This window comes from Sinohyriopsis cumingii, chromosome 14, assembly GCF_028554795.1.
Source record: "Sinohyriopsis cumingii isolate HCF-2022 chromosome 14, ASM2855479v2, whole genome shotgun sequence".
In the NCBI taxonomy this organism is placed as follows: domain Eukaryota; kingdom Metazoa; phylum Mollusca; class Bivalvia; order Unionida; family Unionidae; genus Sinohyriopsis; species Sinohyriopsis cumingii.
In genome coordinates, this window is record NC_142974.1 from 103909870 (window position 1) to 103935065 (window position 25196).

The following is a 25196-nucleotide window of genomic DNA, read 5'->3' on the forward strand; positions in this document are numbered from 1 at the left end:
CTGAAAGACTATAAATAAATTCTGATCTCAAACTGATGAAAGTCACCAATAAAACTTGTAATTTTAGTTGTACAGAGAATTACGAGTTGGTAGGGGTTTACACATGGGTTTACAGAGGCTTACATATGGGTTTATAGGCGTTTACATGTGGGTTTCCAGAGGCTTATAGATGGGATTATAGGGGTTTACATATGAGTTTACAGGGAGTTCTATACAAGTTTACAAGGGCTTACATATGGGTTTATAGGGGTCTACATATGGATTAATAGGGGTTTATATAAATATTGTTTTCACATATAATTTCCACAATGCCTTTAAAACTCTGCATTAGTGATGTAATCAAGTTAAAATTTTACATTTCAAATTCTTTGCTGTACATATATTCGATCATACATGAAGTGCTCACTGAGCCCCTTATACTGCCAATCTCACAACATTGCCAATTTTACCAACAAACAGTAGTGGTTTCATAATGGTGTTAGATTGTATTTCTACAAAACCCATTTTTATGAAGCCTATGAGGAAACATTGTTACTGTTTAAACTGTATTTAAATCTCTGCTGGATGGGATGAAATGTATGTTCATTCATACTCTCACATACTATAGGCTGGATGGGATATGATGTGTGTTCTTTCACACTCTCACATACAATAGGCTTGATGGAATATAATGTGTGTTCTTTCACACTCTCACATACAACAGGCTCGATGGGATATAATGCGAGTTACTTCACACTCTCACATACAATAGGTAAGATGGGATATAATGTGTGTTCTTTCACACTCTCACATGCAAAAGGCAAGATGGGATATAATGTGAGCTACTTCAAACTCACATATAACACACTATATGGGATATAATGTGTGTTCTTTCACACTCTCACATATAATAAGCAAGTGAAAACAACAAACACTTAACTAGCAAGTAGGTAACTGGTCACTGTTACCGAACAAAGAATGCAACGACTCTTGCTCAAGGCCAGGCCACCAACTTATGTAAATCTGTTATATTTTTAGTACGTGTTATATTTTTAGTACATGTTATATTTTTAGTTGTTGTTGTTGTAGGGTTTAATGCCATTTTCAGCACACGATAGGCTATACATGGCGGCCAGTATTAATGGTGGAGGAAGAACCCAGGAAATCCCCGGAAAGAACCACCAACCCTCGAGAAGCTACTGGCAAGCTTTCTCACATACCCACATTGGCCAAATCCAAGACTTGAACCTACGCAGACATAGGTGAGATGGCAGTGATCTGTAATGGAGAGCGCTTTAGACAACTCGGCCACTTGGGGTCCCAATATTTTTAGTATGTTATATTTTTTGTACACGTTATATTTTTAGTATATGTTATATTTTAGTACATGTTATAATTTTAGTACACGTTATATTTTTACTAAATATGGCAACTTTAAAGATGAACATGAACTTGCAAACCAAGACTTACAAAACAATAAAACCTGTCTAGTATGGTCTTACAGGAGAGCAGCGTCCTTAAGCTTTAATAGAAGATGCTTTCTAAATGGAGGGTGTTCATAAAAATAGGTTTCACAACATTGTTCCATATACCTGCTCAGCTACTTCTCCCCCAATCTTCTTGCTGCATTCCAGGAACTTGGCAAAAGGACCACTAATTATTTCATCATAGGCAATGACATAGGGATTCAGTACATCTGGAAATAATAACAAATCATCAAAATTCATGACATAAATAAACCAGTCTGATTAAAAATGAGATCTTTTAACACAATGGCAATCTCATGAACAACAATATAAGGTTATGTTCTGCTAACCATTTCATTTGCCAATCAGATTACAGCTTTCATATTTATGAAAGTGAACAAAATCATTGGGAACATATCATTTTTAAGTATAACCTCTCCTAACATGAAATGTAATACTTGATCTGAAAGGTCACTAAAATTAAGTCAACCATGAGTTCCAAAGCACATCAGAATGTAATTAAACCACATGGCTTTTAAAAGACAAAGTGGATATCTGTACAGAATGAATCAAAACTTTAAAATTCAAATGTAGGCATACACTGCATTATTCAGTAGGTAAACAATTCACTTCATTACTGCACATGCAACTGTGTGCATGTGAAAGATGCCTAAACACACATAAAATGAAGACTGCATACAGTATTAACTATATCAAAGTATAGATATAACTATCACAAATATCTACACTTCTTATCACATCTGACCATCGTCTCCACCCATCCTGCACCTAGGGCAGTACATTTCCACCCGTCCTGCACCTAGGGCTATACATTTCCACCCGTCCTGCACCTAGGGCTGTACATTTCCACCCATCCTGCACCTAGGGCTGTACATTTCCACCCATCACAATGCTGTATCCAAGATCTGAATCTTCATTTGTTATGTACTCATCCTTATAAGCCAAGGATACTAAATGTAAACCAAGCATACTAAGTAAAAGCCAAGGATACTAAGTATAAACCAAGTATACTAAGTATAAACCAAGGATACTAAGTATAAACCAAGGATACTAAGTATAAACCAAGGATACTAATTGTAAACCAAGCATACTAAGTATAAACCAAGGATACTAAGTATAAACCAAGGATACTGAGTATAAACCAAGCATATTAAGTATAAACCAAGGATATTGAGTACAAACCAAGGATACTAAGTATAAACCAAGGATACTGAGTATAAAACAAGCATATTAAGTATAAACCAAGGATACCATGTATAAACCAATGATACTGGGTATAAACCAAGGATACTGAGTATAAACCAAGGATACTGAGTATAAAACAAGCATATTAAGTATAAACCAAGGATACTGAGTATAAACCAAGGATACTGAGTATAAACCAAGGATAATGAGTATAAACCAAGCATATTAAGTATAAACCAAGGATAATGAGTATAAACCAAGGATACTGAGTATAAGCCAAGGATATCATGTATAAACCAAGGATACTGAGTATAAACCAAGCATATTAAGTATAAACCAAGGATATTGAGTGTAAACCAAGGATACTGAGTGTAAGCCAAGGATACCAAATATAAACCAAGGATACCATGTATAAACCAAGGATACTAAGGACAAACATAAAAAATGCACTGGTTTTTAAAATTAGGGTAGGCATGTCATACTTCTTTTTTTACCATGGGAAAAAGTGTGAGGGTCAGAAATGAGAAACAATGATGACTGGCACACCGGAAACAAAAATATTGTTTGTTTGGCCCAAGGATACTACTAATAAACCAGGGATACTAAAGATAAACCAAGGATACTAAAGATAAACCAAGGATACCAAAGATAAACCAAGGATACTAAAGATAAACCAAGGATACCAAAGATAAACCAAGGATACTAAAATAAACTAAGGACACTAAAGATAAACCAAGGATACTAAAAATAAAATAAGGTTGCTACTTATAAACCAAGGATACTAAAGATAAAAACAGGATACTACTTATAAACCAAGACAACCCAACCAAAATGATAAAACGAAGATTCTAAAAATAAATCAATGAAACTATGAATAAAACAAGTAAACTAAGTACAACATAAGGATACTACTTATAAAACAAGGATAAATACCAAGATTACTAAGGATAGACAAGCTTACTAAAGATAAACCAAGGATACTAAGGATAACATAAGGATACTAAGTACAAAACAAAGATAAACCAAGGATATTAAGCATGAAGACATATTTTACTGGAGCATTACCTGGCTGGGTAGGAGCTCCTGCCTGACCATGACCAGTTCTCACTGCTAGTTGCTCAAGACGTACTGCCACACCCTCCAGTCTGTTGACAACTGATATCAATGCATCTGCCATGATTATATCTTCAATACTTTCTTGCCTTTGCTCAGGTTCTTTGATACTGCTTCCCCTATCTTCCGTTTCTTGGACACTTTTTTCTTTGGACACTCTTGAGTAAGATTCCAAAGGTGCACAACTGCTAACTGCAACCAAAGTGTTTTCTTGAGACTTGTTCTTATCTGAAGTGACAGATTTTATACCACAATCCGTTATAACCAGTCCGTTTTTCTCAACAGAGTCCTCTTTTGTTTTTTTTCCGGAGTCCTTGTTTCCAACTATATCAATACTCCCAGGCTCAGTTTTTACACTTTCCTCGGCTTTACTGTTATTTTCTAGCAAAGATGTCCTTGTACGCTCAGCCTCTTTGGTGTTCTCCTCGTTATCAGAATCCTGAAATGATTTTTCAGATTTTCCCTTAATACAAGGACAAAAGAACATGACTGATGTTGTACAACTATAACCCACAGATGAAACACATACTATAAATGTATACAAGAGTGTATCATAGGATCTGCACTATCATATGTTGTACATGTATTCCATGTGATGTATATATTCCTGAGTTCACAGGTCAAGCTGTCTTCATGAAAAGAAAATGTGTAGACAGCTAGTCATGAATATGTAACAGACGTATCTGTGTTACACACAATTGTCACCTTGAAAATCAGCTGCATATTCCAAAATATGAAAAATGAACTATACTAAAAAAATTGCACAACACACGATTGAACAAAGAGATCGTGCATCAGAAATCTGTGTTTTTCCTTGAGGAATTGTTGCACAGTACCTTATACTGCAAGAATTTTCACACACCCCAAAATGAAAATATGACAAAACAGCATTTCCTGAATTGATTATAGACATGTATTTTCTGCATATAAAATAGGCATGCTGTTTTTAATTAAATCACAAGGCTAACTTTGTGACATGACATCCTTCCACAAGTCCATACATATTTTCTCCAAACAGATTTGTTTTGTAGTTAGAATCAGACATCAATAACTTCCACGGGAATGATTCACTTGAAATACTGCATACAATCTTGTATCATCTTTTTCACACTTCAGCACTTCCTTCAATTTCAATGACAGGAACAAAATGTAAATGTCCTGTCTAGCAATGTTTGATGAGTAATATTAGTTGCTGAGATCACATCATCACTATGCCACGAAAATTCATCAAAGTTGCAATGTATTTGAAACTAAAATTCAGCTAACTGAATAAAATTAAATTCCTTAAATTTTGATTTTTTTTTATCATCCTACTGACTAATCCTCAACATTAGAATCCAATCTAGACGGGCTACATGTAGGTGAAACAAGTATTTTTCCCCAGGCAGGAAGTAAACATTGCTGTGAGTACAAGTAGCCTTAATAGATGTAGATGTAAACACCTAGAGAAAGTGTTATCTTAACAGCTTGTAAGTTGACAAACGTTATCAATCTATTATCCATACAAGCACATGCATTGCAACACATACTAAATATACTGATGTAATCCATATGTTCTATTTATTTATTTGCCTTATAAACACTTATCAACAACACCCAATCATTCAAGGGATAATTCTGCATTATTTTTATTTGTTATTTATTAAATAGGAACCAATGCGATTCTTTGTGGATCAAGTTGTCAATTTCAATGGCTCAAATTTAGTACATGTGGCAATCTGGGCATAAGTTGTCAATTTCAATGGCTCAAATTTAGTACATGTGACAACATGGGCATAAGTTGTCAATTTCAATTTAATTCAGCAACATTTTAACTAAAAAATGCTTAAGTCTATGAAATCACAAGGTAACATCTTCAAGAGGTAATTACGTGCTTATGGTATAAATAGTTAAAATAGGTTAATTCCAATACTTCTTTTATGGAGTCAATCCAGCTCATTACATGTGACCATTTCTAGTTTCAAAAGCACTGATAAAACAATCCAACTTCACAAAATTGCAACAAAAGTCAAAGAAATTACAATTCAGCTGACTGGTCTAACACTGCTATTTCTCAAACAGATTCAGTCCAAGAAAAGAAACAATAGAAACTTTGTACTCTAACATTTATAGTAGATAATCTCATGTGAGAAACATCATCCTGTAGTGTATACAACATATGTTTAATTTCTAATTACACATGACCAGTAGGTGCAGCTGTGCTGAGGAAGTGTAATGCACTGAATGACCATTTACAAGAGAACACTTCCCTGTTCTTTAAATAGCTGAAATATTTGTAATAATCCTTACAAATTCAAACAGTTTTAGGCCAATGTGAACAGAATATATGTCATTCCTTTGTTGAACATATCTTGTGGAACAGACATTTTGAATCTCTGCTGAATTTGATGGAAAATTTGTGTATTTTAACAAATCCTTGGTTAAAGCTGCACACCCAGTCAAACTTTGCCACTGATGCTAAAAGGTCTCACCTAGAGCTCATTCCAGGTTTCTCCAAACTCAGTGGATATGTATTCCTTAAAAAGGACTTAACATAAGCTGTATTGATTTTCCACATAAAATAGAGCACAAAATCCTTCAAAACAAAATCTTAACAGCCAATAATGAACCTATCAAGTTTTATATCCATCACAGCATAAAATCCCATTACTCTGCTACACAGAGGTCGATTCACTCTCAAGGTCAAAGAATCATGTACAGGCCTAGTTTAGATCCAGAGACACCAAAATTTTACCTACTGATTTGAGGGTTAATCCAGAGAACAAATCTAATAAAGACTTCTTTGTACAAGAAAATCTGGAATTGCAGCACAGCATAAAGATGGCAGACATGTATCTTATTTGTCTGGCAGGCCAGTTGCCTTTCAGCCAGTGTTACAGACAGGTTGAGTTGGCAGGCAAAGGGGGAGGTGGATCTACTTGTAAGGTAGCTTACTATGTGAACTTAATTGACCTCAGTATATGCTTTTTCTTACCACTTCAGCACTAGGAATCCAATGCTATGTAAAAAGTATTTTCAGAAAAATGGCAAGTTCCAAGCATATTTCATGCATTGCTAGGGATCAGGGACTGTCCCTTGTGGGTCAAAGAGAAAATATATGTAACGGTAGGCCCAATAGTAGCACTGTATACTTAAGGGTCTTGATGATAAACGAGAAAATAGTATTAGTCAATTTCACTTTTACTAAATACTATAATGCAATAACTGTGATGGTGATGGCATGTGTGTGAGGTTGGGGGCATGGGGTTTTCTTTCCATCAAGACTATTTTATCTTAAGATCACATTTTTTCAACCTATTTAGGGGTCAGAAATGTTTTCAATAAAAATCAATAGCCTCTTCCATTTAATTTTATTCTTCACTCTTCTCTCTTCCTTTTCTCACTCATCAATGTATTGTTGTTATTTTTGGTTTAATGCCATTTTTATCGCATGATAGGCTATACATGGCCAACGCTATAACTGGGAGGAAGAACCTGGGTAAACCCCGGCAAGAACCACTGACCTATGGAAACCTTTTGGCAAGATTTCTCACATACACAAGATGGCCAAGCTTGAAACTCGAACCCATGTGGTGAGATGCCAGTGATCAGTAAAGGCGAGTATTTCAGGCCACTTGACTACCTGAGTTCTCAATGTATTCTATATAGCCTGAGAACAAGAATACTTTACTTTTCAAGAAATTATCTTATTTTTAAAATATAATCAAACTAATATAATTCTTCTCTGTCTGAATTATGCCATCTCCTTGAACATAATTATTTTTCCATCTCTTCTTGTAATTACCCTTTGCCATTTTGTGATTAAAAATAAATTAAAGGCATGTTCAAAAACAAGATTATCAATGTTGCTTTGGAGAGGGACAGACAGACAGACAGATGACATTTTATCAGCACATAAAAAGACATAACTCTTCACATTTGATTACCATATTTTTTACTGCATCAACTGTTCGTAAAGCTGGTGATATGCCAATTTTCTCATTTTATTTTAATCAATTAGTCAGAATCTCAATATCTTTATATATAAGAATTCCAATTGTTTTGTAATATTGCATCACATGTGAACCTCCCTCTAAAAGTAAATTCTACAGAAAGATAATTTTGACAATTTATATATCTTTAGCAAATATAATTATAAAAATTATTATTTCAACACAACAGGAACATGAAATGTACATGATGAGCAAAAACTCCAAGATCACTCGTATTTTGAAATGCTTTGTTTTTCACTTGTATATCACTTTCTTGGACTCTCTATCAACCGATTCCAGATGACAGCATCATATCATAAAAGGAAATTAGTGACATGCTAATTTTTCAATGCTATTCACTCACCAAGTCACCTGCATACAACTCACCTGACAAGCATCATCTGAATAATGTGATTTGTGTTTGATAATGTGAATTTCCTTAAACTGACATTGCAACCTAGTTTCCTCTGTGGATCAGACACATATTTTGGTCAAACTGACATACATACATGGCCATCCCAATCCTAATCAAATTTATTTTCACTGAGCATATCTACATAAACATGTTAATAAAACTGCCCAAATTTTGGTCCCAAATGTATCAGATTTATCAGCTGTACTGTATTTTCTCCAATTTATTTTGGGTTTTTTATAACAAGAAGCCTAAGTGGACCTGAGATTGCTCACATGCTGATGTATATCTAAAGGTCTAATACAATAGTAGTTTGCAAAGAATTTGTATGGTTTACCAGAATGCGTTCTGTTCAAATTTCTCTAAATGCTTATGAAAAAAGTTGTTTTGCAGTTGCTCCAGAATCTTTCCATATCTGATTACAAAGCAGCATCACTTGGCCATATGACTATAGATTATGCATGATGGATGCAAGGCCATGTCATAGGCTCACTTGGCCATATGACCATGAATTATGCATGATGGATACAAGGCCATGCCATATGCTTACTTGGCCCTAGCACAATGGATGATGCATGATGGATGCAAGGCCATGCCATAGGCTTACTTGGCCCGAGCACAATGGATGATGCATGATGGATGCAAGGCCATGCCATAGGCTCACTTGGCCATATGACCATGGATAATGCATGGATCCAAGGTCATGCCATAGGCTCATTTGATCCTATTGCAATGAATGATGCATGATGGATCCTAGGCCATGACATAAGCTCACTTGGCCCTATGACAATGGATGATGATTGTTGTTGTTGTTGTTCTGGTGTTTAACGCCATTTTTCAGTACAAGATAGGCTATACATGGCGGCCAGTATAACTGGTGGAGGAAGAACCCTGGAAAACCCAGGGAAGAACCACCGACCCACGAGAAGCTACTGGCAAGCTTTCCCACGTACCCACGCTAGCTGAGCCTTGGACTCGAACCCACGCAGACAGAGGTGAGATGGCAGTATCCGGAATGGTGAGCGCTTTAGACCACTCGGCCACTCGGGGCCAATGGATGATAGATGGATACAAGGCCATGCCATAGGCTTACTTGGCCCGAGCACAATGGATGATGCATGATGGATGCAAGGACATGCCATAGGCTCACTTGGCCCTATCGCAATGAATGATGTATGATGGATGCAAAGCGATGCCATAGGCTCATTTGGCCAAATGGAATTAAAGGATGCTTGATCGATGCAAGGCCATGTTATAGGCTCACTTTGGCCTATGGCAATAGATGATGTATGACAATGCAAGGCCATGCCATAGATCACTTGGTCCTATGGCCAGGTGAGCTCAGCACTTGTGGAAGCTGCAGTGACTCAATTTGGTTAATAGCATGGATTCATAACCAAAATGGATGCAGGTTCAAATCCTGTCCAGACAAAGCAGTTGTTGGTACCATGTCTCTGATCAATATAAATTACTTGATCTACTTCTGCATGATAAACTGCATGTCCACAACTGTGGAGAAACAATTTGGTGCATAAAGAACCAATCCTATTAAAGAGTTCATCTAACAAGTACTGCATTCACATGTCAGTGCACATATATGTTCAAGGCTTGGAATTTACATCAATATGTCATCTTACCTCCTACTGAAAACCAAAGTTCCTGAAAAGGCTTACCATAAAGGCATCTTAAATATTCTTTATTCCTACTTTACAATGCTTTAAGTTTTTCATTTCTTACATGCTATTTTTATATTATTATATTTTAGTACATATACCCATTTAATCTTATGTGATCGACATGGAATTCAATACAGATGTTCAATCCTATTTCCATACCACACCCCTAGAGTGGAACCACACCCCACCCCTAGAGAGGAACCACAGCACACCCCAACAGTGGAACCACTTTAATGTTGTACCTGATGTCCATGCTTCAATATTTTATACACAGTGAATCAAACTCTTATAAATTCTAATTAATTTTATATAACAAGTGTTCTACAGAGTGATATCCCACATGTATCTGGCGTCATGATGACGCAGATTACAAACCTGGAATCTTGGTATACCAGTTATATTTTTACATATATCATAATACTGCTGCAAAGTTTTGAAAGGAATGCTGGGCTTGATGCAAAAGGTAGGGTACATAATTTTCAAAACTTGAACAAGCAACCTTAACACCAACACTGACACCACAATAAAAAAAAATTGAACAAAGGATCATAATGCTACCAGTGACATATCAATAAAGTAGAACAAAGGACCTTGACACCTTTGACACCAAAATATTATAAAAACTTACCCAAATTACTTCGGCCTTAAATGTTAAAAATAACTCAACTAAAATGAATTACTTTGCTACGTAACAACAAGATTATCCACATTAGTCAAGTTGCCCAGTGCCTCTGCATTTTCATACCAGATTATTCAGGCATCTGTGGTTATTCATTCTCTAGGTATGCTAATAAACAAGTTACAGGTTGGAATAAATAGCAAATAAAAAAACCTGTTTGGAACATTTATTAAGTGATTGTCAAGAAAAAAATGTAAGTATGATATTAACAGCTAAACTGATAAATCTCATTAGACACTTATCAGCATCCAGGAAGACATTACAAATCCAACCATTACATTTATCCAACATTGCTAGTTCCAACAATAAGCAGAAAAAACAAAACTTTAATGCAAACACCAAATTATTTTTTTTCACACAACAACTGTTTCATGCCTTGCTCTCTGATATGTTGAGTCTGCTTACAGCATTATACAAAGCAAACTGTTGCCGACGTTGCATGAGTGATGTAATGGTACTCATCTGTGAGGGCATTACACCCCTGTGCTGGTCTGTGAATTATTTACCGGTATCTGCACTATTACTACTGTTTTCAGGTGGGAGGGTAATGCTGTAAAATGCACTTCTCCTGCTGAGTTAAATGCTTCAATATAAACATACGGTACACCCACACTGTAAACATTCTTAAAATAAAACGACTCAAACAATCTTATACATCAAAAGAGTTTGGAATGCTCCTGGAACACTTTGCCAAATACACATGTAGCAATATCTACAACGATCAAAACCATTCCCATGCAATATGGTACTACTGTATTTGATGCCAACATAGTGTAAACTATTGTGTATGTTCATGACTGTATATAACAGGGTTTTTTTAATGTTAGAATAGAAAAAGATGCTAGAAACCATGCAATTGTAACACCTGAAGTCATTAGAAATTGTGTAATTATAACACCTGTGGTCCATTATAAGAAACTATGTAATTATGGACTATGTAATTAATGAAATCTACAGAAACTGCAATTATAATACCTGAAATCTACAGAAACTATATAATTGTAACACCTGAAGTCTATAGAAACTATGTAATTATAAAACCCTGAAATCTACAGAAACTATGTAATTATAATACCTGAAGATTACAGAAACTATATAATTTAAATACCCGAAGTCTACAGAAACTATGTAATTATAATACCTGAAATCTACAGAACTATGTAATTATACTACCTGAAGTCTATAGAAACTATGTAATTATACTACCTGAAGTCTATAGAAACTATGTAATTATAATACCTGAAGATTACAGAAACTACCTGAAGTCAATAGAAACTGCAATTATTATACCTGAAGTCTACAAAAACTGTATTTATAACACCTTATATCTACAGAAACTATAATTACTACACCTGACATCTATAGAAACTGTATTTATACCATCTGAAATCTAATGAAATTGTGTAATAAAAGATCTAAGTGCACAGAAACTGTAATTATAACACCTGAAGTCTACAGCATATCAAACAATAAATATTAGCAGCAGATGCATCACAAAGGGCCTCAATCACTACAACATGCATAGCAAGGCCTTTAAAAAGAAAAACTTGTTCCATGAAATAAAATTAGCAGAATGGGCAATTAAGGGCAATAACTCATCCAAATACAATGTAATGATGTTGGAATGCTATAAATTTAATTCAGTCTGATAAATATAAAGCTACAAATTTGGTGAAAATCCAATGGTAAAGTAATGCTGCTGAAACCAAAGTAGAAGACAAGCACCAAGGGGCTGCAACTCTGCCAGGTCTCAGCACTGGCATGACAAATTTGACTGAAATCATACAAAACCTGGTAAAAAATATGTTGCAGAAAGTCCAGATGATGGGCAATCTGAGGGCGTAACCCATAAAAGATGCACTGGAAAATTGAAAATCCAACTCATCTGATATTAAGCTTGATATAAAGTCTGGTTTAAATATAACAATCCTTGGTCAAGCAACAGAAATGAAAAGTCAGAAAGACTTACAGAGTCCATAACTCCTCTAAAAGACAACATGCCTGTAGAAGGCTGTATGTCAAACTCATTCATGATCTTGTCAATATATCAAGTTGTTTACCTAATCCACTTATAATCCAACAATTCACAATAAAGTTATCTTGAGCAGCTATTTACCAAATGTGGTTATAATTCAACAATTCACAGTAAAGTTATCTTGAACAGTTGTTTAACAAATCTGATTATAATTTAACGATTCAAAGTAATCTTTAGGAACCGTTTACCAAATCTGATTATAGTCCAACAATTCACAATAAAGTTAACTTCAGCAGCTATTACCAAGCCTGGTTATAATCTATCAATTCACAGTAAAATTAGTTCAGTAGCTGTTTACCAATCTAGTTATACACCAACAATTCACAAAAAGGTTATCCTGAGGAGCTGCTACCCAAATGAAGTCAAAATCCAACAATTCATAGTAATCTTGAGGATCTGTTTACCAAATCTGGTTATAATCTAACAATTTACAGTAAGGTTATCTTGAGCAGCTGTTAATCAAATCCAGTTACAATCCAACAATTCAAAGTAAAGTTATCTTTAGGAACTGTTTACCAAATCTGGTTATAATCCCACAATTCATTGTAAAGTTATCTTAGCAGATATTACCAAGTATGGTTATAATCCATCAATAAAGTAACCTTGTGGTAATCACATTGTTGACGGCCAGAATGATGTGATTACTACTGGGATTCACTAACTTCATGGAGACGGCACTAATTAACAATATCAACGAGCGCATTATTGCAATATCACAGAGAAGAAATGAGTGCTAACTGACTTTCCCAACAACACACCAAGGTAGCAAAACTGAGATGGCATGATACTGTTTTATAGCGCAGCAACAAAGTAGTTTATCTGGTCCTGAGGCAAATGGAGTACAGTGCATAACTCAGGGCACCACATCGGCTGATCCTATGCCAATAATGGGATTTGAACCCATATCCTTTCAACCTTTGCAAGTCCAGAATGCTAACCACTGTGCCACCACAACTTCTGCCTCTTAATTCTCCTGACTCCTAGTTACTTTATATGATGTGTATGATACTGTACTGGCCCTCTTCTACATACTTCTGCCTTCTAGTTATTCTGTATGTATGACACTTTAATGAGTCTCTTCTGTATCCTACTGCCTCCCAGTTACCTCTTTTGATGTGTATGACACCATATTGGGCCTCTTCTGTATCCTACTGCCTCCCAGTTACCTCTTACAATGTGTATGACACCATGGGCCTCTTCTGTATCCTACTGCCTCCCAGTTACCTCTTATGATGTGTATGACACCATATTGGGCCTCTTCTGTATCCTACTGCCTCCCAGTTATCTCTTACAATGTGTATGACACCATATTGAGCCTCTTCTGTATCCTCCTGCCTCTCAGTTACCTCTTATGATGTGTATGACATCATACTGGGCCTTTTCTGTATCCTCCTGCCTCATAGTTACCTCATATGATGTGTATGACACCATACTGCACCTCTTCTGTATCCTCAAGCCAAGTCTGGAGGCCATCCCAATTTAAAACAAAATTTGGGCCAATATATCCATGTCTAGAAAGCCCCAATTTAGGTGTATGTTGCATTCCTGGGAAACCTCATGTATATCAAATTCACATGACTCTAATCCATCCATCAATGGGGAGCTGAATCGTCATCCCAGTCAAATACCAAAGTGGTTGTCACTGCTTGTAAAGTTATGTTGAACATTCAGTTATATACATGAATGTGGCATGTCTCTGCTTTATTTTTCTGCTTGCATGTTAACGTGAGACATGGGTAAGCCGAAAATGCATTGATCAGGAGTTTCCAGTATCAACGACAGCTTTGCCTTACAGTTCACCGACCAACTGTCCTCCTGTGTAATTTTGGAAAAATATTGTAACAAACAGATTCAAACACTACCAAGTCTCTGAGGGTCTGATACAAATCTCGCCGGTTGTCATGTCAGAATGACCCCAATATTAATTGACATGCAGTCGATGAAACTGTTTTGTTATATATCCTTTGGAGTTTTTCCATGAGAATGACTAAAATATTTACTGTTGGAAATTTGACAACCATGCTTTGATCCAATGACAGAACAGCCCTCGAACATGGCCTTCAATGTTTTAGATTGTAGGTGTCAACTGACATATCCTTAGATTCAACTTTAATCAAATAGACAAATGTCAGAACAACAGCACTTTGTAAGATTTTTAAAAAGAAGCGAAGGAAAATGAAACTAGAATGTCACCATACTGAACCTGCGGTAAAACTGCAATACTTGAACTAACAGTGGATTGTCTTACTAATGACAGATGGGAAAATACAAAACAAAACATAAGTGCAATAAAATTCATCTGATGCTACCACATTAAAAGTAGTTCATGATCAATTTTACAGTGCAACAAAGTAATCCACATGATGCCACCACACTAAAAGTAGGCCTAGAATAATTTTAGAGTGCACCAGTAATCCACTGACAGTACTGCTTTTAAAGTAGGTTATGATAAATCCACCCGACAGTGCCACTTTAAAAATTGGTTATGATAAATCCACCTGATAGTGCCAACTTAAAAGTAGGTTATGATAAATCCACCTGACAGTGCCACCTTAAAAGTAGGTTATGATAAATCCACCAGATGGTGCCAACTTAAAAGTAGGTTATGATAAATCCACCTGACAGTGCCACTTTAAAAATAGGTTATGATAAATCCACCTGACAGTGCCAACTTAAAAGTAGGTTATGATAAATCCACCTGACAGTGCCACCTTAAAAGTAGGTTATGATAAATATCAGTACATCAAAGCTTTTGAGGAAATAAATGTCAAAACTAAGGTACTGACAAAACTGTAAAGAACACATACAAAACCCTTACCAGTATGAAGACAGCACATAAATTTCACCAGTATGAAGACAGCACATACATTTTCACCAGTATGAAGACAGCACATGAATTTCACCAGTATGAAGACAGCACATCAATTTCACCAGTATGAAGACAGGTCATAAATATTCATCAGCATGAAACTATTTACCAGTATGAAAGCAGCATATAAATATTTACCAGTATGAAAACAACATATAAAGTCAATATTTACCAGTATGAAAAGAGCACATAAATATTTACCAGTATGAAAACAGCACATAAATATTTACCAGTATGAAAACAGTACATAGAAAGTACCTATCATTCTGAAAAAGGCATGTATAAAATACTTACCAGTATAAAAAGGAGAATGAACCAACAAATAAGAAGAATGTACTGACTTTAATTTTTGTTCCAATATTTAACACTAAATCTGACTGTAGTATTCATGCATTGCCTTAAGTATGAGTTCCTACTAAATATGAGTATGAGTTCCTACTAAATATAAGTATGAGTTCCTACTAAATATACATTATATGGGACAAGGAAAACAATAATTATAACTCTTCACTTGAGATGACAGATTGCTTCTATCCACTTCCTGCTCTAACCTCAACTTATATCTTCTCTTTCTTTCATGTATAGTTTACCACAATATCTTCTTTCCTTCATGTATATTTTACCATAATATCTTCTCTTTCCTTAATGTACATTTTACCACAAAATCTTGTCTTTCATGTACATTTTGTCACAATATCTTCTCTTTCCTTTATGTATATTTTACCATAATATATTCTCTATTTTACAATAAATGTATTTCTTTTTCTTTCATGAATATTTTACCATATCTTCTCTTTCTTTTTATGTATATTTTACCACAATATCTTCTTTCTTTCATGTATATTTTACCACAATATCTTCTTTCCTTCATGTATATTTTACCACAATATCTTCTTTCCTTCATGTATATTTTACCACAATATCTTCTCTTTCTTTCATGTATATTTTACAATATCTTCTCTTCCTTTCTTTCATGTATATTTTACCATAATATCTTCTCTGTCCTTCATGTATATTGTACCATACTGACTTTCATGACCTTCATGTATATTGTACCATACTGACTTTCATGACCTTCATGTGTATTGTACCATATTGACTTTTGTATCCTTCGTGTATATTGTACCATACTGACTTTTGTGGCCTTCATGTATATTGTACCATACTGACTTTCGTGTCCTTCATGTATATTGTACCACACTGACTTTCATGTATATTATACCATACTGACTTTCATGACCTTCATGCATATTGTACCACACTGACTTTCATGTCCTTCATGTATATTTACTGTACCATACTGACTTTCATGTCCTTCATGTATATTTACTGTACCATACTGACTTTCATATCCTTCATGTATATTTACTGCACCATACTGACTTTCATATCCTTCATGTACATTTACTGCACCATACTGACGTTCATATCCTTCATGTATATTGTACCATACTGACTTTCATGACCTTCATGTATATTGTACCATACTGACTTTCGTGTCCTTCATGTATATTGTACCATACTGACTGTCATGCATATTGTACTATACTGACTTTCATGTCTATTTACTGTACCATACTGACTTTCATATCCTTCATGTATATTGTACCATACTGACTTTTGTGTCCTTCATTAATATTGTACCATACTTACTTTTGTGTACTAAATCCAGTGTTATGATTTGATAATAAAGATATATGTATCAAAATGAAAATGAGAACAGATACCTTTCTGTAGCAAAGTAGGTTATGACTCCATAGCTTACAACCTTATCACAAGGTCTTCATCAAAGGAATGACTTCTGGACTGGAAGCCTTGAAACAATCGTTTAAGAACACTTGTACAGTTGGTGAACATTGGAAAGAATCAGGGCACACTATATCTTGAGATAACATCAGAGTACTCAGTAGAGAAAACAGCACCCTGAGGACGAAAATAAGGGACTCATGGCACTAATTCAGTTCCCATAGTAAACTTATGCAAACACAATGATATTTAAAAGTCAATAACTTTAAAGTTCTGAGTGACATATCTGAATATATGTTTAATATCCCACTGAAAGTCAATCTATGGTTTACAAAAGGTATTATGTTTCCTTGTTATACACACATAGAACCATATGACTGCATTACCAGTAAAGTTAATTGCACTTGCATATGTGGAGTCACTGTATTGCTGTGGCTGTCTATAGGACTCAAGGTACTAATTCAGTTTCCATAGTAACCAATGCAAACACCATGATATTGATATTAACAATTCAATAACTTAAAATAATAAAATAATGTCTCTATGTTTTTTCACTGACAACAATGAGTTCTTAAAAGATTCTTTTTACTAAAATCTAACTTTCATTATCAACCAATCCTGTCCAGTCAAACCCATATACTCTATTTTATTTTCACCCATTTCCAGACTGGCTCCCATTTTTCCATACAATTTGTACCACGTGTCCTAAGATAAGCTATTGAAATCATGTAGGGGGAGTCAGTGTTGAACCAAGATTCCAGACTGGAATTTACGTAGTTGCACAGATGGGTTTCCATCATGTGGTCAACACTGAGTTGATCACATGACTCCAGTCCAGAAGTCATTCGGCAACTGAATACTTTGTGATATGGTTGAAAGCTATGGAGTCATAATATATTATGCTACAGAAAGGTATATATTCTTAGTTTCATTCATGATAAATGGCTGCAACAGGCAAAAATATTTATTATAGAAAATACATGTTTGTTTTTCATAGCAATGTACATACCTTTCAGGGGTGCTGAAGAATTAGTTTCAAAGGGAGGGTGGAACATCTAGTGGTCAGCTAATACATTTTATGAATGTTGACCAAAACATGTTCCGAGATGAAATCATTGGGGGGGGGGGGGACTTGCTCTAAAATGACCATGTCTGCAGTGTGGCAACTTATTATGATGTCAAGCACTGGCAACATGCCGCAGTCATGTAACATCGTGTCCCACCCAGTCACAATATCCTGACACCAGGCCAACCAGCCCTAACACCAATCTCTTAATGCTGAGCGCCAAATCAGTCTTGAGTACAACTCAGCCGGCGTTTGAACCCACGACCTCAGTACCATTTTTATAAGTCTTGGGTATAACTTGGCCAGGGTTCAAACCCATGACCTCCTGCATCCTAGGCGGGAACTCTAACCACTTAGGCCACCAAAGCAGTCACAGACATAGATTTAGCATCTGTTCACGTCATTTTCATCCATTGACAAGATAATAAAATTAACAGACTACGTGTTGGTTTTCAGTAATTTGTATTTTACCTTTGTTTTACAATATCAGAATGCTTTAAAAACATCTTACTATCAATTTCATGTCTTCACTTATACCTGGAAAACATGACAGTATTATCTTCAAAACTGAAGAAAAAGTACAATTTCCTCATGCAAGGAACATGTTATCAAGAACAAATCTGGGTGGTGGTGATGACTAGCTAACAAGACTATCACACTGTATTTCCTGGGGGTGGAGGTAGAAGTGGAGATGACTAGCAACCAAAACTATCACACTGTATTTCCTGCAGATGTAAGACAACTGCCAAGACCAAAGGCAATCGTTTCTGTTAGTAAAAAGGAAAAGTATTCACAATACCCACTCCCTTCTATATAAAATAAATTGACACGAGGTGACAAACACATACAGTTTGGAATCTGCCCCACTGCCAATTCTGTGATAATTTTATTTAGCCTGTCAGCATATTTAGTCACTGATTACTTATAAGAATGCAAATGAAAACATTCATAACTATTTCCCCATGTATGACTTAAGTAACTTACAGATCCTTTAATGGGGCCCGGAGTGGCCGAGTGGTCTAAAGCGCTCTCCATCATGGATCACTGCCATCTCACCTGTCTGCATGGGTTCAAGTCCAGGATTCAGCCAATGAGGGTATGTGAAAAAGTTTTCTCAGGTTCTTCCTCCACCATTAATACTGGCTGCCATGCACAGCCTATTTGTGCTGAAAAATGGCGTTAAACCCCACAAACACAACCACGGATCATTAAATAGCAAAGTTTCTGCTGCTTTGTATCGACTTGGATTGAGTATTGATGCCAATACTTCTGATGATTCAAACGGTGAATAACCTATAGTCAGTTCTGATTGGAGGTTACAGTTTACAATTAACTTGAACGAACAATAAGCACCAATCAGAATTTAAAGTAACTTAATTCACTGTGTAACACCGGAAGTGTAACCTTCAAATTTGATCCACATAAAAAGATACGAAGCAAAAGAGAAAGTTTGTATAAAAGTGGTAATTAAATGATTAATAAAGTAATTCAGTCATACATGGCAAACAAACTTGAAATGTCTCCTTTAATGTTAATATATATTATCAGTGGCTGAACATGCTGATGGGACCAAATAACTCAAACCATATCACATTCCTTGTGTTAATTTGTCAAAGGTGAATTGGCATTGTCAATAGATTTCTTCTGTTTTAGTAACAAACATCAGTGTGCCTGCAACTGCCATCTCAGAAAATTCTCAATTTAAAGAATAAAAAGGCACATGACTAATAATTATTCATGACTGCTGAAGATTAAAGTAACTTCAAAAGGGTAATTATCATTCTGATACATGTATCAATATGGCAAAAGTATCGATGAATCATTTCACACCTAACCACTTAAGGTTCCTCCACAAATATGCAAACTACCATTACTCCTTGCTCGATGATAAGTCATCCCATATTGGAGCAAATGTTTCTACACGCCAAGGATATCTTTGTCTAACAATAAACCCACCAAATGCAAATTTATCCGGCTACCATCCTGTTTACCATGGGAAAAATAAAGTCTTTAACAAAAAGTCCAACACTATCAAGTCCAGGTCCACTCAACTGTGGACTGCTGTATGCCAAGTCCTATTCATCCCTTTAATTATTACTAGTAGTAGTAGTACATACAATACAAGGAAACAACTTGTACCGAGCGCCTTCCCAAAGATTTTGGCATGCCACCTTTGGCAAGTATGCCATAGGTTGCAGACATCTGATCTATTAAATGATCTTTAAAAATCACATTAGCAGTCATTCAGAATAACTGAAGCATTAATCAGCATCCCAAAATGCAAACACAAGTTTTATGCACGATCTGATTCAGGGTTCTTCAGCTGTGAATTATTCACTGTTGGAAATCTGTTAGTGATGTCTTGATTGGACGACTGAAAGGCTGTTTGGACATCGCCTTGAAAGCAACTGTTTCTGATCCTACAGGCTGATTGACATAGCCTAAGATCTGACTTTAAACAAATTTTTGTCTGGTTTTAAAGGTACTTTAAACACAAAAATGATGATATAATGATGTGGAAATGGGAACCAAGTGCCTTTCCCAAGAACATACTGAGGCAGTCAACCCAGGCTGACCTCGGCAGGTAAAGAAACTAACACCCTTGGATTACTAGTCCAACTCACTACCATATCAACTATCGTGGCTCCCAAAAAAAATAAATACTGAAGCTTCAGTACCTTTGTCAGATTTTAAAAAGGAAGTGCAAATTAAAAAAATGTTCAAGCTACAGTGCTTTGTAAAATTTCAAAAAGGAAATGCAAACAGAAAAATGTTCAAGCTACAGTGTTCTGTAGGATTTTGAAAAGGAAGTGCAAGGGCCATCAAAAGAGAAGGTCACCATATTAAACACATGGCCAAATTCACACTGAAATATCAATGACTAGTCTCACTAATGATAGTTGGCAAAATACAAAATAACACAATGTTAAGCTAAAATCAAAAGCAGGTCATGAATGGTTTGGGAAAGCTTGTATCTGTTTAAGTTGTATATTCCTCTGTTTTTCACGTATATTTTCTACCAAACTGATTTTCATTTCCTGCATCCAACTTCATTACCTGATAATGAAGAACCTCCATGTTATTTTTAATGTGACAAATGTCATGTATGTACATAAAGTTTATGTGATCTAGATATACTTTAAACATTTTGCAGCATCCTCCTTCTAGGTGAGGTATAACATTATGAAATCCAAAATACACTAACCAATTTTTTGCCTCAGTACCCCATACTCGAGGGAAATATGGTACCATTATTAAGCGATTAAGTTCAAATCCCACTATTAAGAGCAACAGCTGCAACGTTTCACAAGCTTTCCTTAATGCCAAAATCCACACGTAGAAGTACAAATTTTTAATTCATGTAAATGCTGAAAGCTATATCCCTGATATACAGTTTTCTTTTGTTTCATGTGTTTCTACAAAGCAAGTGTACGCCCTATTCTCACTTTCACGTCATTCTGTTGCTGCAGTAGTCACGTGATTATCAACACACGTACATGTCTAACTGTTTCTTGATGGTAGAAGAATTCATCTCTCAGGCAGATTATTAGGAAAAATTAAATGCAAACTGTATAGGCTTACAACTTCAAATCTTTTCATTTCTACTGAATACCTATTTTGACAAAGTCACAGAATATTTGTAATAACAATCCTCCATATATAAACGTCTTCTGATTGCCCGCTTCTGATTTTTCTCCTGACCGCTATTAATCACATGATTCACATATAATTTGATAAGCATGCATATATCCAATTATTACATATATATATGTATACACATGTCCAATAATTATATACACATGTCCAATAATTATATATACATGTCCAATAATTATATATGCATGAACAACAATTCCATATTCCAGTAATTACACCTAACTTTAAATATCCAAGTGAACAGCTCCTAGACATTGTTCATTGCAAAAATGTTAAAACATGAGCCTCAATGGTAACTGCAAGTTCAAAATGTGGGGTCATTTAGAAAAATAACAAGGGTGATATATACATGTAGCTGTGTGTTTGACTATTCCAGAAATTCAAACAAATATAATTATGGCACTGTGGATTTATTAATTTCTGCAAATATTCACTTTTTCAGCATCCTATGCTTTGACTCAGTCGATGTCGAGGCTGTTTTCACCAAAGATTTCATGTTCTTTATATATCCCATCCACGATCTACCATGTGCTCTCAATTGGTACTGAAACTAATCAAAATCAGTAAGACATTTCTGTCAGCCAATGAAATGGATTGTTTTATGATTCTTTGGCATTCAGTGTACTCTATCCAGAAAGCTTTGGATGCATTAAGTCCACTATAACAATCATTAACTTTATTTTCTTGGATCGCTTCATGCAACATATGGACACCATGTAATGAACTTTTGTGCTCCAAAAGGTGAAAAATAAGGAGATCAGCAGAGGGGTACAGCTAAGAATAAACCCTGTTTAGCTCCATTTCCTTTGTATGATATAATCACAACTGTGTTAAAAGTGATGTTAAGACCAAGAATAACAAAACACAAAAAACTATCTTCAGGATTTCAAGAACTGATGATGATGATGATGATGATGATGATGATGTGTATAATCAATTCATGCTAAAAACATACATCAACACATGGATCTGTCTGCACATCTGCATAATTGACAAACGCCTTCAAAATTATTTGTCTTTCAGTCTGTCTATTTCTTGTGTAAGAGTATAGAATCAAATCTATCCTCTTTGTATGACACACTAGCAGAAAAGTATCAGCTCAAGTAAACTTAAACACAAGTAAAAATCTTCACATTTTGATGAATTTCACGACACTGAATTACACCAGGAAATTAGCTATGGTGGAGGGCAATCACAGTGGATAGTGAATAGTGACGATACATCTGAAGAGGACAAGAATACAATCTCACACAATGTGTCCTGGTGCAAGCCAAATAAATAGTAATAAACTGAAGAATCCGCATGAAAAGATTTTACAAAGTGTGGTACATACAAGTTATATTTGCAACTAATCTTAAAGTGATTCAATCCATTTACATGTACATGTACACAGTTCATATATTTTTAAGTTGATTAATTATCTGCACATTTTATTTAACAAAATGTGTGGGTAGTGCACATTATCCAATTACTCCAGATTTATGTTCACTAAACTTGTCAACAAACTCTATACTTTCACAAACTGGATCCCTTATTTGAAATGACATCAGACCAATGGTGTTTATGTGGAGTCATAACTTTGTAGAATGAAAACAAAATCTAATATTGTGTTTCTCAGAAGTTAATAAATATATCTTCCAAAAGTACTGATCAGGATATATGTACATCTTGTATAATATTTGTGCAAACATTAAGATCCATGCAAATTGTAGGGACCAAGATAGCAATCCTCTATTGCAAGGGTTATCAAAATGTCAAAATGACTGTCAAAAGATCGGGTCAAGTTCAATACACCAGACCTTACTAGATATGGCAATTAAGACACCTGTTGATTGAGTGTACATGTGCCTTTCCATCATTTTGATTAATTGGACTAATTACACACTTGTGTTTTGACACCAACATCATTCTGTACACTCAAGTCCATGACACTGTACTTAAAATCCATGTACAATGTTTGAATTGCTTGCATCGTATGGTATACCATATTTAGGAAAATAACGCCACAATTTTGGGACTCCTTTGTAATCTTCCCTAAAATATATTTGATTTATTTTGTTTGAGTAATAAACTTCAGTGTTAATCAAAACAAAAATCCCATTTTTTGTGTGTCATGCACTGATATATACTTTTATTTTTGTGCATTTATGAAATGTATGCTTCTTCTATGGTAACCAATTCCAGACTTTACAGGGTTAGCTAAGGTGTTGTTGGTTTCACTTTTAACGTAAATGGCATGTAAGCATAGTTTATGGTCACAAAATTCTATTAAGACAAATAGTAGTGCTCCTTTAACACATTAACCCCTGGAGCTTTTCGTAATTTTGCCTGAAAATCGAGTAGGAAACACATTTTGAAAGCTATTTCTCAATAGACTCAAAAACACCAAATCCCCGGTCATCTTTCAATAACATACTGCCTAATGGTGTTAGAAACAAGGATTTTCGTTGGCTATTTGACTCACGCATGAGCAGAAAGGTAAAAGTTGGACTTTTTTGTTGTTTTTTGTTTTTGCTAACGGAACCATTATTTTTGTATGGTGACCACTCTTTATTCCAAATGCCCATCTTATCCTACTTTTTGCAAAGGCTCATCTGTCTGTTTGCAGTTCATACCGGTTTGCCTTAGATCTGAGTCTAAAATCCAGACACAAAATCGGATTCCGACCACGGGCAAATTTTGGGCTAAAAAAAAGTCAGGTCCAAAAAATGATATTCCAGATTATTTGGTATCATTATAGAGCTACATCTGTCTACCTTTCTATAATGCCACCCACTTTAGTGTATCATGCATGACCATGACGCTACAGAGCTCGGCAGTAGGCTACTACCTCCTGCCCCATAAAGTTGTCGCTAGGGGTTAATGTGTTAAAAGATGAATCTGTAACGATATTGACTAGTTATGGAGGAAAGCCCTAAACCTAGCAATTCTTATTCTCAACCTCAGTAGAAGTTTGTTAAAGTTTCTATAAAGAAAAATGAACGTATTACAATGTTTAGCCTGTAGCTGATAATGAAACAAAGTGAATGGAATTAGGTCATTTTGTTTCTTCTTAAGTGCATTGGCAAATTTATGCAAAATTTAGGCTAGTTAAGCTAATTAAGTAAATTAATACAGACATGAAATTTTAATCCGCAATTCAAAATTAAAGAATGACAAAGCAAAACCATAAAAAGAATTGTTATAAAAAAATAACATCACAATCACAATTATGATTGTTATCAACTGCTTTGACTTTCATTCTTTTTTAATAATAGTACAAATTTCACAATGAGTAATAGCATTTATATTAGTGACAAAACAATACACACACAATGCCCT

General features: G+C 35.2%; 1 protein-coding gene across 2 annotated transcripts in view; it reads right to left on the reverse strand.

Annotated features, from left to right (window-relative positions):
- Positions 1 to 25196, reverse strand: part of LOC149784532 (adenylyl cyclase-associated protein 1-like) — a 222609-nt gene that overhangs the window by 190468 nt on the left and 6945 nt on the right. Inside the window, exons 1-3 of one of the 2 annotated variants that reach the window (XM_089932621.1) lie at positions 10452 to 10573; positions 3717 to 4203; positions 1572 to 1675 (exon numbers count right to left, since the gene is read on the reverse strand). In XM_089932621.1, coding sequence (XP_089788747.1) covers positions 1572 to 1675; positions 3717 to 3828 — 216 coding nt within the window. In that variant the 5' untranslated portion in view covers positions 3829 to 4203; positions 10452 to 10573. Of the gene's footprint in view, positions 1 to 1571; positions 1676 to 3716; positions 4204 to 10451; positions 10574 to 25196 lie in introns of those variants that run through there. The other variant, XM_089932619.1, reaches the window with a different exon arrangement.